At 58.9% G+C, this 14,092-nt stretch overlaps 1 protein-coding gene across 1 annotated transcript in view; it reads left to right on the plus strand.

The window, feature by feature from the left end:
* Positions 1-13,931, plus strand: part of MYO7B (myosin VIIB) — an 87,764-nt gene extending 73,833 nt beyond the window's left edge. Inside the window, exons 27-41 of the mRNA XM_081815491.1 lie at positions 387-513; positions 1,787-1,906; positions 2,107-2,280; positions 2,932-3,159; positions 4,409-4,576; positions 7,350-7,467; positions 7,557-7,683; positions 8,715-8,881; positions 9,760-9,941; positions 11,207-11,337; positions 11,605-11,762; positions 11,956-12,109; positions 12,598-12,753; positions 13,629-13,734; positions 13,911-13,931. Coding sequence (XP_081671617.1) covers positions 387-513; positions 1,787-1,906; positions 2,107-2,280; positions 2,932-3,159; positions 4,409-4,576; positions 7,350-7,467; positions 7,557-7,683; positions 8,715-8,881; positions 9,760-9,941; positions 11,207-11,337; positions 11,605-11,762; positions 11,956-12,109; positions 12,598-12,753; positions 13,629-13,734; positions 13,911-13,931 — 2,137 coding nt within the window. The remainder of the gene's footprint in view (positions 1-386; positions 514-1,786; positions 1,907-2,106; positions 2,281-2,931; positions 3,160-4,408; positions 4,577-7,349; positions 7,468-7,556; positions 7,684-8,714; positions 8,882-9,759; positions 9,942-11,206; positions 11,338-11,604; positions 11,763-11,955; positions 12,110-12,597; positions 12,754-13,628; positions 13,735-13,910) is intronic.
* Positions 13,932-14,092: the final 161 nt, after the last annotated feature.

The raw sequence follows: 14,092 nt of genomic DNA on the forward strand, positions 1-14,092 counted from the left end.
GGGGGCAGGGCCTGACTGGAGACCCCTGGGCACTCCCTGCAGCCGCACCTCCCAGCTGGAGGGTCAGGGTGTTGTGAACAGAGCGGGTGAAGGAGGGAGCAAAGGCCCGAGGGATGAGGTAGAAAATGAGGTCCAATGAGAGTGGGTGCATAGAGCCCTGGAAAAACATTGGAGGTGGCACAGTCCTGGGAGATGACAGGGTCCAGGGTGGGCCGGGGATGTTGCAGGGGAGCCCAGCAAAGGCAGTTGGAGTTGAGGAGACTGGAGGTCACCATGTGTACACGGCCCCACCCAGGGGCACAGAAGGAGCTGTGTGCCCAGGCACCTCTGTCTCCTCACCCAGAGCCAGCCCCCAGCCTGGCCTCCCAGCGGTGTGTGTCTTTCAGGGATGAGATTTACTGCCAGATCTGCAAGCAGCTGTCAGAGAACTTCAAAACAAGCAGCTTGGCCCGGGGCTGGATCCTGCTCAGCCTTTGCCTGGGCTGCTTCCCACCCTCCGAGAGGTTCATGAAGGTGGGGAGGACCCAGGGCAGGGGCTGAAGGGGGGTGGGTTACAGCAAGCATGGCTTGGCTCTGGGCTTTCGAGCAGGTCCAGAAATCCCAGCCCTGCAGGCCACGGTGGGCAGCTGTGCCTTCTGGGCCTCAGTTTCCCCATCTTTAAAAGAAGACTCTGGACCTGGCTCCTTCCTGCCCCTATTCAGGTCTGGGCTCAGGCACCAAGACAGCTATTCTGAGGAGACAGTGAGGTGGTCGGTGATATGTGCGTTGAAAAGACAGAAGTGTCCCAGGAGTGGGCACTGACTGGGGACTGCCTACCGCCTCTCCCTCTAGTCCTCAGAACTAAACCTGGAGGCGGGGTGTTGACAGGTGCTCCCGAGTGCTCGAAGCCCCAGGCCTCGCTGTTTAATAGAGCTTTGGTTCTGACTGTAAGAGTAATGTGTGGGAAATGCAGCCAGTCTAAAAAGAGAACAAAAGCCATCCCCACACCCAGAGGGACCTTCTGTTGTTCCTGGCCTTTTGTGGTGTTACAGTCGTACTTGTGATCAGACAAGAGACAATCTCACTTCCTCTCATGTCCCTTCAGGGACAGCAGGAGGCGTGGTCATGGGGCAGTCTGCCCTGGGCACCCGGGCCACTCTAGACACCAGCAAACTCTTCCAGGCTGCATCTCCTCACAAAATCTCTCTGTGAGGCAAAAAGATTTTCAACAGATTTTGTCAGACATGTTTTAAATATTGACTCTCCTGCATTTTTCACCTACCTCCGTAAGTGTCTTCTCATGGGGTAAACTTTTCCCAAATGCCATCTCTATATAGCTATCCCAGGGAGTATTTAACTTGCTGATGGACATTTAGGGCCCATCTTCCAGTTGCTCACCACCATACACACCATATATAGAGACAGGTCTGAATTATTGGGTCAAAAAGTATGCACATTTTTCAACTATGCACTACTTCAAACATAGTGACAAATTGGTCCTCAGAAATGCTGTGCCGATTTATATTCCTTCTCATGGTGTGAGAGAGTGCCCATCTCAACAGACTTTTGCCAACACTGAATATTATTATTTTATTTTTATTTTTTCCAGATTTAAATTTAAAGTGTACAATGTAGTGATTTTATATAGGTATATATTGCAAAATTATTACCACAATAAGGTCAGTTACCACATTCATCACCTCGCTTAGTTACCATGAGTATTATGACTTTTAGAATCTGTCTGGGCAGGAAGTGGAAAGTGGCCTCCGTTCTCAGTGTCTTCCCCCTTCCCTCCCTCTCCCACCAGTATCTGCTGAACTTCATTGATAAAGGGCCAGCTGCCTACGGGCCCTTCTGTGCAGAGCGCCTGCGACGCACCTATGCCAACCGAGTGCGCACGGAGCCCCCCACCTGGCTGGAGCTGCAGGTAGGGGCCAGCAAGGGTGGGAGACCACCAGTGTGGGATGCCGCCAGCCCCCGTGGCTCCTCCAGCACCTGCCAGCAGGAAGCATGTCCTCTGGGCCCCTCCACCTCTCGTGGTGCCTTCTGCGCCTGTGGTCCCTGTGGGTCACGCTTGGGCTCAGCCTCCCTACGCATGGGAGGGCCTGAGTCTTCCTCTGTCCCCAGGCAGTCAAGTCCAAGAAGCACATCCCGATCCATGTTGTCTTGGTGACTGGAGAGAGCCTGACTGTCATGGTCGACTCTGCCTCGACATCTCGGGAAGTCTGCCTACACATTGCCCACAAGCAGGGCCTCAGCGACCACCTGGGCTTTTCTCTGCAGGTGGCTGTGTACGACAAGGTACCGCCAGGTGCCCCATCCATCTCCCACCTCCCTCGTACATGCAGGCCCGCTCGAGCCCTCCTACCACGTTAACCTGGCCACTGCTGCCCCCATCAGACAGTGCACACACACACACGCACACACACAGAGGTAACCTGTCCTCCTGCCCGAACACCCACATACTCAGCCCAGTGGCTGCACCTTGGCCCCAGTGTCACACACATCTTGTAGGTCCCTTGCCACACCTGAGCAGCCCACACATAGACCAGGCACTCACACATCTTGCTGGAAGCCCCGTTGTGCCAGGGAGCCACAGACTCCTGTGCCCCAGATCGGAGGGTCACACCAGCACAGCCCCACCTGAACCTCACATCCTCTCCCAGCCTCTCCCACATACCCTCATGCCCGCAGCCTCCGACTCAGACATGCTCATGCCAGTCAACTGATCCAAGTGTTACAACCCCTGCATGCCAGCCTTGGACACCAATCCCTGCCTCCTTTGGGACGGGGCCTGTAGGGAGTCCATGCCCCCATGTGGGGAAAGTCCTCGGGCTCCCGGTGGCCAGGCCGAGCACACCCTTCCACCTGTGCGTCCTGAGGGTGGGTGTCCCCTGCGGGGCCTGGCACACAGCAGTCGCTAACCCCTGCTGCCCTTGATTCTGGCCTCAGTTCTGGTCCCTGGGCAGCGGGCGCGACCACGTGATGGATGCGGTCGCCCAGTGTGAGCAACTGGCCCGGGAGAGGGGCGAGAACGAGCGCCAGGCGCCCTGGCGCATCTACTTCCGGAAGGAGTTCTTCACCCCCTGGCATGACTCCCAGGAGGACTCCGTCAGTACCCAGCTCATTTACCGCCAAGTGCTGCACGGGGTCTGGTCTGGCGAGTACAGCTTTGAGAAGGTGAGGGGACCCCACTGCCCCGAGACGGACCCGTCAGCCAGCCTGGGGGAGCACCGTGTTCCAGGGCAGGTCGGGGCTGCGGCCATCAGGGAGCACCCCACGGAACAGGATGTGAGGAACGTGGAGAAGGGAGAGGCCAGGAACGTGTTCTCGGAGTGCAGGTCCCCAGGCCCCTCTGCTGGGTGTGCAAGCTGTCCCCTCCCAGCCTTGGCCCACAGGTTTGTTCAGGCTTCTGGGGTCCGACGCACCAGCAGCAGGCGGGGGAGGCCTTCCCTCAGCCCCAGGCCCACCTGGCTTCCCCACGACAGCTGTTCGTGGGGCAATAGGAAGACGGCCTTAGAGCCCTCGTGCTCAAGTTCCAGTTCCACCTGTGCCGCTTCCTGGCAGTGGGACCTCAGAGCGTTATGTCCCCTCTGAGGCTCAGGCCCTCTGGAAAGTGCAGAGAGGAGCCAGAGCTGTAAGGCTGTGAGCATCCGGGGAGGGGGTCGTGCACCTGGTCCCCGGAGCTGCACTACCCCTGTGCTTGCAGACCTTCCCGGGCCTGAGGCAGAGGATACTGCTCTCAGGCTTGGAGCTGGCTGCAGCAAGCCTGGAGGCCTGCCTGAAATGGGGCAGTGGGCAGGGAGAGACAGGGGCGCAGAGACAGACCCCAGAGAGGCAGGCAGCTAGGTAACTCTGCAGGCTTTGGTCTCCCAGAGAGCAGAGAGCTGCCCGGCACCCATGGGGCCCTGAAGCAGGGAGCCCTAGCCCCATGCCAGGCCATGCTGGTGCCTCACACAGGATCCTGCCTGAATGGATCCTTGCAGAAGCCACACAGGGCTGGCCACTGGTCACCCGTGACAAGTGGGCACTGGGTAAGACAGGGTAAAGGCCTTGCCCACATTTACCCTACTCAGACAGCAGTGTTGGGGTTCCACCCAGGCCTCAGAGCTCCCTCCCCGACACTCACTGTCTACCTGAGAGTTGGGAGAGTGGCTCGAGCAGAGGACCTGCGGGGCTCGGGCTGAGGCTGCCGGGAAGTTCCAGCCTGCCAGCAGGACAACAGCCTCCTGGGGCCTGTTGGGCACACTGTGGTTCCAGTGTGCTGGGGACGAGGCAGGTCCGGCCTAACAGAGGTGACAGGACAGGTGGCTGCTCATGTTCCTGGCTCTTGCCTGAGGGCTGGTCGTCTCCCCTGTGCTGGGACAAGAGCCAGGACGAGGCAGGGACGTCAGAGCCCCTCCCCCCGTGTCCGTCCCGGGTTGTGCAGGAGGAAGAGCTGGTGCAGCTGCTGGCCCAGCACTGCTACGTGCAGCTCGGCGCCTCGGCGGGGAGCGAGGCTGTCCAGGAGCTGCTGCCCAGCTGCATCCCCTCCAAGCTGTACAGGACCAGGCCGCCAGAGAGGTGGGCTAGCCTCGTCACTGCCGCCCACGCCAAGGTCAGCCTCCACAGAGACTGGGCACTTGGGCTCTGTGGCCTCCTTTGGGGCGGGGGGGGGCCTCGGTGTGTAGGGGGTTGGAGGCCTCCCACTGGGGCACGGGAGACTTTGACTTGCCAGCTAGCCTAGCTCTATCTCTTGAGATTTAAACAATCTCGTTCAGTCCCGCTCCCTATCACAGGCCCACTCTACCATCCCTCCTCCCTTCCAGTCGGCATCTCGGGCGAGTTGGGGCAGCTCATCCCCGTGCTCACCTCCACCGCAGGGTCTGGCTGGGCATCCACAGCTGCCAACTGCACACCATGCCTGTGCCCTCAGTACTGGCTCTGCACAGCAGGGAGGGCTGCCCGTCCTCTCCGCCTGCTTGGTCAGCCTGTGCCATGTGAACACGGCTCCTCCCAGGGGGCTCGTGCCTCCACCTCCCCACCAACACGGGCCGGTGTCCTCAGGATCACCCACACCAGTGGGGGTTTCCGCTGCTCCCTGAACGTCACCCCACGAGGGGATGGCAAAGACGCACAGTCCCCCTGCCTCCCTTCCCCCGCCACAGGGGCAGCCCTCCCCAAACCTGCCCCCCATCAGAGCCTCCTTCCTCCCAGGGTGCTGAGCTCAGCAGCGTGGCCTGAGGTTCCAGGCATGGCTCACTGTTCACTGCTGCTGCTACTGCAGGAGAGCTGTGCATGCGGGGTGGGGGTGGTCCCCTTGGTTAATACCTGCGCCCACCTCAATTATCCCCGTGGCTCTATGGACCAAGAAAGGGCAGGATGGGGAGCAGGGAAGAAGACAGCACTCTGCCTACTTGTTAGGGACTGACAACCCAGTGGCAGGGAAATGAACCCCAGGTGAGTGGTTCAGACAGCAGGGGCCATCCAAGTTCTGAGGACAGTGAGGACGGCCAACCAACATAGTCTCTATTCTGCCACGCGAAAAGGGGGTGCCCCAAGGGGGCCCATGGACAGTGGTCCTGTGCACCTATGGTTTGGAAAATACAGCTTTCTGTGTCCTGCTCTTAGGGAATCGCAGTGCATTACCACTTATGAAAGGCTCTGACAAGTCCTGCAGTAGAGAAGCCTGATTCTTTTACCCAACATTTCCCAGACGTATTGACCACCAAACATTTTTCTATGAGATGCTCATTAGCATCTCTTGGAAGCAGTTCTTGGTGATAGGCATTTGGGGAAGCAAAGCCCACTTGGCCACTTTTGGTGTTTCCCAGCCCGAGTGGATGTATTCACAAGAGAGAGAGACCATGGATTTTAGGGCTCATAGGAGGGAGGACCAGAGGCACAAGTGAACCCAAATGAACATGAGTAAGAAGTGGCTTTGTAATTTGGGAAGGGAGAGTTGGGGTGACGGTAAAAGAATTAGGAGATGTTACCCAACCACTTTTTTCCAAAGTGAACATAGTTACACAGATTTTTTTTCATTACACCACTTGAAAACATGTACATTGCCAAATACATCAGAAAATATAGACAAATACAAAGAGAAAAGCAAAATCACCAATAATATCATATCAATGAGATCATCCATCTTAACATTGTGGTATAGATCCTTCCAGACTGTATTAATGTGTACACAACAGAGCTATAAATATGATTAGAGAGAAAGAAATAATACACCTTTTAAAAAATAAACATGGGATCAGATCATACAGCAACTTTCAACCTGCTTCTTCACTTAACCATGTAGCTTGGACCATATTTCCATGTCACTAAATACTAATCTTCATGTTGATTTTTTTCCCTTTTATCCTCTTTCTTTTTTTCCCCTTTTTTTTCTTTTTTTCATGTTCATTTTTAATGGCTGCATAGTACTGCAGTAATGAATTATAATTTACTGATTCTTATTGATGTACAGTAAGGTCATTCATTCTCCATTTTTCACTATTAAAACAACGGGGTGAACCACTTTGTAGATACAACTTTTATACACTCCACAGTTATTCACCAGGATAGATTCCTAGAGAGGAGATTTCAGAGTGTATGAACTTTCCACAGTTCTTGATATGTGATGCCCATTGCCAGATTACCCCTCAGATATGAGGCATCAATTTATATTGCACAATCTAGGGTATGAATGTTACCCAACCGCTTTTTAAACTGGCAACAAAATAACATTTTATTCAATGAATAGTAAAAAGAAAGTTCAGTTGGACACTATACAGACAGCTAGGGACCCAGAGCAGTGGAGACGGGGAGGGGGGCAGGGAGGTGGAGAAGAAGCCAGGAAAGAGGGAGGGAGGAAAGTCGACTGGAGGCAGGTTGAGATGAAGGTACCTGACAGTGGCCCCCAGAGAGGCAGAACTCTGGAGAAGACAGACCGAGGTACCAAGGACACAGAGATGCACACCAAGACAGGCCTCCTGCACGGAGCAAGACGCAAGCCCATAAGGCACACACGTGTTGGTAGGAGCAGGCCCAAGCGTGCACGCAAGGAGAATCCCACCTCATAGCTTTCCATGAGGCAACGAGGCGCAGCCTGATCTACAGCCCTCTAGCACCCTGATGCTAAAGAGGAAGCAAGCCTTCCTCCCCTCTCAAAACCACCCGTGAATGGTCCTCTGCCAGGGCGGGTAAAATAGGGCTGCCGCAGCCCACCGGAGCCTCCCCACCAGCCCTCGACGGCACTGACCTGTCTTTAGGTAGAAGCCTCACAGAACGATCCAGCAAATGAACACCGTGGGCACTGGGCCACTCACTCGCTAAGGGGAAGCCGGGGCTGAGGGAGTGGGAGATGAGTGATGGAAGTGACCCACTGTGCCCCCCTGCAGGCACGGTACACCCAGAAGCAGGCAAAGCCACTGGCCGTGCAGGAGCAGGTGGTGGACGCCGCCCGCCTGCAGTGGCCACTGCTCTTCTCCCGGCTCTTTGAGGTCACCACACTCTCCGGTAATGGGATCTGATGGCGGTGAGGGGGTGCAGACAGGGCCCCCCGTGGGGCCAGCCTAAGCTTCACACCCCTGTCTCCCCCTGGCCAGGCCCCCGGCTGCCCAAGACTCAGCTGATCTTGGCAGTTAACTGGAAGGGGATATACTTCCTGGACCAGAAGGAGAAGATGCTCCTAGAACTCTCTTTCCCAGAGGTCATGAGTCTGATCACCAACAGGTGGGTGTCCCGAGGGAAGATGCCCCAAATATCTCTTTACGTTCAACCTTAGTCCTTGGGGGCTCCAGGAGAAACAGGGATAGAGGGAGGCGCGTTGTCCCTGGCACCTGGCTGGGGTGCAGGCATGAGGATGGCCGCTGGACTTGGGACCCCACCCTCTCCTGCCACTGGGTTGGCACCACCCCGTTAAGTACTGCGTCTGCCCTTGAGGCATTGTTCTCTCGGGCTTCTCTTTAAAACCCAAATCTACGTGGAAGGGGCCACAAAAGTTTGCAGCCTTTTGGATGGGCATTCATGAACAGGCCCCTTCCCTTCTCGTGGGCAAGAACTGGTCCCGTGGAAGGTATGGACCATCTGAGAGAGGAAGTAAGGGATGGAGGCTGGGTGTGGGGCAGAGCGGCCTTGCAGGCCAGGCTGGGCCTCAGACACCACCCCCTCCATGGCTCTGCATGCCTCTTGTCTTCTGAGAGTGCCTCCCGGCCCTTTGGGAAGGCCTGCCTATGCCCTGCCAGAGCCCCCCTTGGTTGAATCATACCCCAGTGTGCCACGACCATGATAATCATTACCATTGTGTGCGGGGGGGCGCACAATGGCCACCACTTCCTTGGGCTGACCATGCTAGGCACTTGTCCCCACGGCATGCAGGTGAGTAAACTAAGACCGGAGGTAGCTAACCCAAGCTCACCAAGACAAGTGCCTCATCTCAACTCCAACGTTCTTTGCCGTGTCCCTGTGGTGGCCCTGCACACCAGCCACCTCATGACCCACCAGAGCTGAGCCCACACACTGGGGCTTGGCATCCCCCACTGCCTTGGAAGCCCAAGGGACCCTGAGCTCTGGCTGTCATTTGCCCACCGCACACAATAGTGCCTGGGACATGGGCTGATCTAAGCTCAGACCTTGGCCCTACCAGTGCCTCTGGTCAAGTCGTCTGTAACTCAGGAGGGTCACCCCCTCTGAGGCTGTCAAGGGGCTGGAATGGGGAGGGGGGGGAGAGGCCGTTGGTCATATGGCATCCTTTGTCCCCTCAGGGAGGCCCAGGGTGGGCAGAGGCTGGTACTCTCCACGCTGCATGAAGAGGAGTACGAGTTCATGTCCCCCAGCAGTGTGGCCATCGCCGAGCTGGTAGCCATGTTTCTGGAGGGCTTGAAGGAGAGGTCCGTGTTCGCCATGGCCCTGCAGGACAGGAAGGCCACAGGTGCCCAGCCAGGCGGGGAGGGGTGGATCGTGTGGTCAGTGGGAGGGTGGCTGGCTCATCCCCATGTCTCAGTGGCCCATGTGGCAGGGCTCCAGGAGGGACCTGAGCAGAGAGAGGGAAAGAGGGCCACCAAGCACGGTGGGAGGCAGCTTTGGGCAAAGCCCTCCCTTCTACAAAATGAGGGGCTAAAGGAGGTGGTCTCAAAGCCCCCAAGGCGAAGCTAGTTGAGGAAGCTCAGGGAAAGGCCCACTCCCTCCCCCTGAGCTTTGGGTACCATCCCCACAGCCACCCTGTTTCCCATTCACAGACAAGACACCAGAAGCTCGGGGAAGGGAAGCAGTTTGTCCAGGGTCACACAGCTCAGGGTGGGGACTGAGCCCTAGCGGTGTAGTTGTTGGCCACACTCCAGCAAGAGCTGAGCACTCCTGGGAATTCGGTGGTGCGGTTACTACAGGGGCCTCAGGAGGGGGCGGGGAGGCTCCCTGGGATGGAGAGGAAGGGCTGTGCGTGCCAGGAAGAAACATCATCCCTGGTGCCCATTCCGCCCCCAAACTGCCCAAGAAGGAGGGATTATTGTCTCCTCACAGAGGACGAAACAAGCTCAGGAGGCCTCACAGTGCTGAGAGCAGGTCCTCTGAGGCTGGGGCTGCAGCCAGAGCTCCCCGGCCCCTGCCTGAAGGGGGGTTGGGGGGGGCGGCTGTGTGCCTGGCAATCCCGCCACGACTCAGCCTCACGGTGGCCATGGGCCCACCACTCTGTCTTGCTTTCCTCACCCACCAAAGGAGACAAGCCACGAAATACCAGCACGGTCTCTGGTCTCTGCCTAGCCCTTGGTAAATGGTGGCTTTTCTGCCCCTGTGTGTGATCTGAAATTGCAGATGACACCACCCTCCTGCCCTTCAAGAAGGGGGACCTGCTGATCCTGACAAAGAAGCAGGGGCTGTTGGCCTCTGAGAACTGGACCCTGGGCCAGAATGACAGGACAGGCAAGACGGGACTGGTGCCCACGGCCTGCATCTATGCCATCCCAACGGTCACCAAGCCCTCGGCCCAGCTGCTGGTAACTCATATGCTCATCTGTCCTCAGGCCAGGCACCCGTGGACACAGGAGGAAGGGCCTGCTTGCTAGCTCAGGGGCTCGTGCCCCACCTTGCAGAGGGCCAGGAGGTCCGCTCTGCGGGCCCTGTCATCCCTCTAGGGCAACCACGAAGTGGGCATGGTGTCTGTGCACGGCCTTGCCCAGTGCTTGGCACTTCGTGGATGTCCCCGCTCCAGTGTGTCCTGGGAGCAAACCCATCCTTTCCCACTGTCAGCCTTTTTTTTTTTTTTTTAAAGATTTTATTTATTTATTTGACAGAGAGAGAGATAGCGAGAGCAAGAACACAAGCAGGGGGAGTGGGAGAGGGAGAAGCAGGCTTCCCGCTGAGCAGGGAGCCCAATGCCAGGCTCGATCCCTGGACCCTGGGATCATGACCTGAGCCGAAGACAGAGGCCCAACGACTGAGCCACCCAGGCACCCCTGTCAGCCTCATTTAAACCTGACCCAAGGGGGCGCCTGGGTGGCTCAGTGGGTTAAGCATCTGCCTTCAGCTTGGGTCATGATCCTAGAGTCCTGGGATCGAGCCCCGCATCGAGCCCCGCATTGGGCTCCCAGCTTGGCGGGGAGCCTGCTTCTCCCTCTTCCCCTGCTTGTGCTCTCTCTCACTCGCTATCTCTCTCTGTCTTTCAAATAAATAAATAAAATCTTTAAAAAGTAAAAAATAAGAAATAAACCTGACCCAAGGGGGCCCAGGTCTCCGCCCACCCCAGCCCCCCAAAACCGGCCCCACGGGACAGAAGGCATTCCAGTGCTCGCACATTGAGCACCAACTGTATGCCCCGCGCACTACAGTGCTGAGCACAATAGCGACTCTCCCGTCTAGGAGCATGTGGGCAAACTGCCAATTGATGGCTAGGAATCAAAGTGCCACCAAACAGAAGGTGGTTCTAGGAGCCAATGATAGGGTAGGGGTGCATGCTGTCCGGAAGGCATCCCTGAGGAAGTGACATTGTGCTGGGGCCTGAGGGAGAGGGAACCAGGCAGGCAGGGTCCGTGAGAGGTGCCCTGGGCAGGGGAGCCTGGTGGGTCAGAGACACCCTCCTAAGGGAAAGGAACAGGCTTGGAGATGTTGAGTCGCGGGTCGTGGGTCACACAGAAGGTGACATGGGAGGGCCTGTGCAGCCCTGTGGTCAGTCCCTCCCATGGCACTGGAGCAACCAGGCCAGGAAGGAGCCCATGGGAAGAGCCTTGTGGGCAGTGGAACCCCCGGGCCTGTGCCCCCACAGAGCTTGCTGGCCATGTCACCGGAGAAGCGGAAGCTGGCAGTCCAGGATGGGCATCCCCCAGAGCCACTGCCCGAGGAGCAGCCCAAGGACAAGCCACACACCCTGGAGGAATTCTCCTACGAGTTTTTTAGGTGCCCACTCAGGCCCCCACGGGGCCCTACCAGCCCCGCTGTGCTCCCTGTAACCTCAGGTTACAGGCAGGTGCTGTGTCCACCAGGCCTCCCCGGGGGGGAAGGGGACCCTTTGACCCTCCCGCGGCCACCCTGGGAGGGCAGGGGGAGTGAGCCTGGGTCTCTGCCCCAACAGTGCACACACGGTAGGCGGGTGGGGAATGGAAGGAGAAGCATGGGCAGAGAAGGCTTGAGAAGGGCCCTCACAGCAGCCTCCATCCCTGACAGGGCCCCAGAGAAGGAGACAGTCAGCAGGGCCATGCTCCCCCTGACCCGGACACGGGGCCACCTGTGGGCCCACTCATCCGAGCCCCTGCGGCAGCCTCTGCTCAGGCGTGTGCACGCCAACGCCGAGCTCCGGGACCTCGCCTGTCAGATCTTCATCGATATCCTTCCCCAGCCGGCCTGCCCCAGCTCTGTGCCGGCCCCACGGCCGCCCTGTGAAGGGCACAGGCCCCACGGAGCGCAGGGCAGAGGCAATATGCAACTCACGGGGCCAGTCACGAGTCAGCGTGGGGTCAGGGCCAGGCTCGGAGGTAACAGGCGGCCATGCCAGCATGTTCTCCTTGACGGCCACACCCATCCTCAGGTACATGGGTGACTACCCTTCGCGACAGGCCTGGACCTCCATGGAGCTCACCGACCAGATCTTCTCGTCGGCCCTCCAGGACTCAGCCCTGCAGGATGAGGTCTACTGCCAGATCCTGAAGCAGCTGACACACAACACCAAGAGGTCTGCGAGGGACAGGATGGGGCCAGAGGGCACCAGGCTCCATGCCCAGGCCCCCGCAGTCTTCACCCTAGCCTCCAGAGGCTGTCCCCAGTGTTCAGCTCATGGGGGCTGCCCAGCCTGCCCAGGCGCTGACAGTCCCAGTGGGAAGGCGGGGACCCTCATCTGTCCTGCTGACCTCTTGGGGGTGGTCAGAGCAGGGAGGGAAACGGACCTGCCTTGGTCCCTCCCTTCTCCCACCCTTTCTCCTCTGTGCCCCGGGCATGCTATGGGCTCTCTAAACCTCAGTGTCCCCCTCCATAAAATGGGCACAATGGTATCCCCACCCCATTTTATGCGTGTGAAAGCCTTTTGAGGCATCAGGTCGCGGGGCAGCAGGCTTCCCCGTCCATGGCCTCAGGAAGGCCTCACACGCCATGTCCCCGAGGTGGCTGGCAGGCCCGGGCCTTCAGGGGGGCCCTTTCTGGGCTGACCGGCGCCGCCACGTCCAGGTACAGCGAGGAGCGTGGCTGGCAGCTGCTGTGGCTCTGTACTGGCCTCTTCCCGCCCGGCAAGGCCCTGCTGCCCCACGCTCAGAAGTTCGTGGACACGCGGAGGAAGACACTGCTGGCCCCCGACTGCAGCCGCCGCATCCAGAGGATCCTGAGGTGAGCCTGCCAGTTCCCACTCGCTCAGGAGCCTCCGCCTGTGGATGCGGACGGGCCCATCCAGAGCTCGTGCCCAGGGGGACACTTGTCAGGGGAGCCAGATTCTGTGTCCTCTCCAGAAGCTGGTGTCCATTTAAGGCCCCCAGCAAACTGGGCAGAAGCTGGAGAGTGAGGCTCCGAAGGTCTCAGAGAGGCCCGGACGGTCCATGGGGGTTGCCAGCAGGCTCAGTCTTAGCCATGAGCTCTCGCTACCCTCAACGGCTGCCTGGCCCGGGGCACAGAGGGAACTGCCTGAAGGCCAGAGTGTGACCTCGATGCCCCAAGCCACTCATCGCCCCACCTAGTCCAGGCAAGAGTGGCCAAGACCGAAGGCCAGCCCTCCCACTGTGGAGCAGTTCTCCCTTGGCTCTGTCTTGATTCTCATCCACACCACCTGCCCTGTCTGGCTCGGCTTCCTGTGGCTGTGGGAGAGGGTGGGTTGGCCATGGTCATGGAGGGCGAGGTGGGTACCCTCAGGGAGGCCCTGCGGGGGTCCTTGACTCCTGCCTGTTGCCCCTGCTGTGTGAGAACGAGAACCCAACTCTCCCTGGGCCCAGGAGGCTCCAGTCAGCCCAGGTCCCCTTCCCGTGTGTGTCCCAGGCCTTTCCAGCCTCCTCAGAGCTGCAGGGCACCTGGGAAGTGAGTCCAGGCTGGCCTCTGGGCCTGGTGCTGAGCACCCCGGGCAGGGGCAGCGCCCGAGTCCTACGTCCTCCACTGGGGTTGCAGAGTTACTTAGTGTTTGTGTCTGGCACAGCGTTTCGCTTGGAGGTGGTGGCTGGGGCCTGGGCTGGGCTGGGGGTAAGCAGGGTGGCCTGCTCAGCCTTGTCCTGCTCTAGGACGGGGCCCCGGAAGCAGCCCCCACACCCAGTGGAGGTGGAGGCCATGGAGCAGAACATCTCCCGCATCTGCCACAAGATCTACTTCCCCAACGACACCAGCGAGGTGAGCCCCTGCCCTCCCCGCCTGAGGGACTGGCTTCCCAGGTTCCTGGGCTGCAGCCCCCAGCAAAGCCCCTCCGCACCACGGTTACCCATGGAGGGCCAAAAGGAGCAGACTGACGCTGTTTTCAGAGTTAGAGTGGGCCGCTCAGCTTCACCGGCTCCTACCCGGCCCATCAGGCAGTAACTGAGTTGCCCTGAGCCCTCAGGTGCTCAAGGCCAGCACAGGGAGGGTCTACCCCACAGGGGGTGCTGCTAGTGTGGCGGGAGGTCCCATAGGTCTAGGGGGTACTCCTCACCAAGGTGCAGGAGAGAGGAGGCCACAAGGGTGGGCAGCGAAGCCGAGTGCCGGGGCATGGAGC

Source organism: Leptonychotes weddellii, chromosome 3, assembly GCF_054177405.1.
Source record: "Leptonychotes weddellii isolate Sample4059 chromosome 3, ASM5417740v2, whole genome shotgun sequence".
Taxonomy (NCBI): Eukaryota; Metazoa; Chordata; class Mammalia; order Carnivora; family Phocidae; genus Leptonychotes; species Leptonychotes weddellii.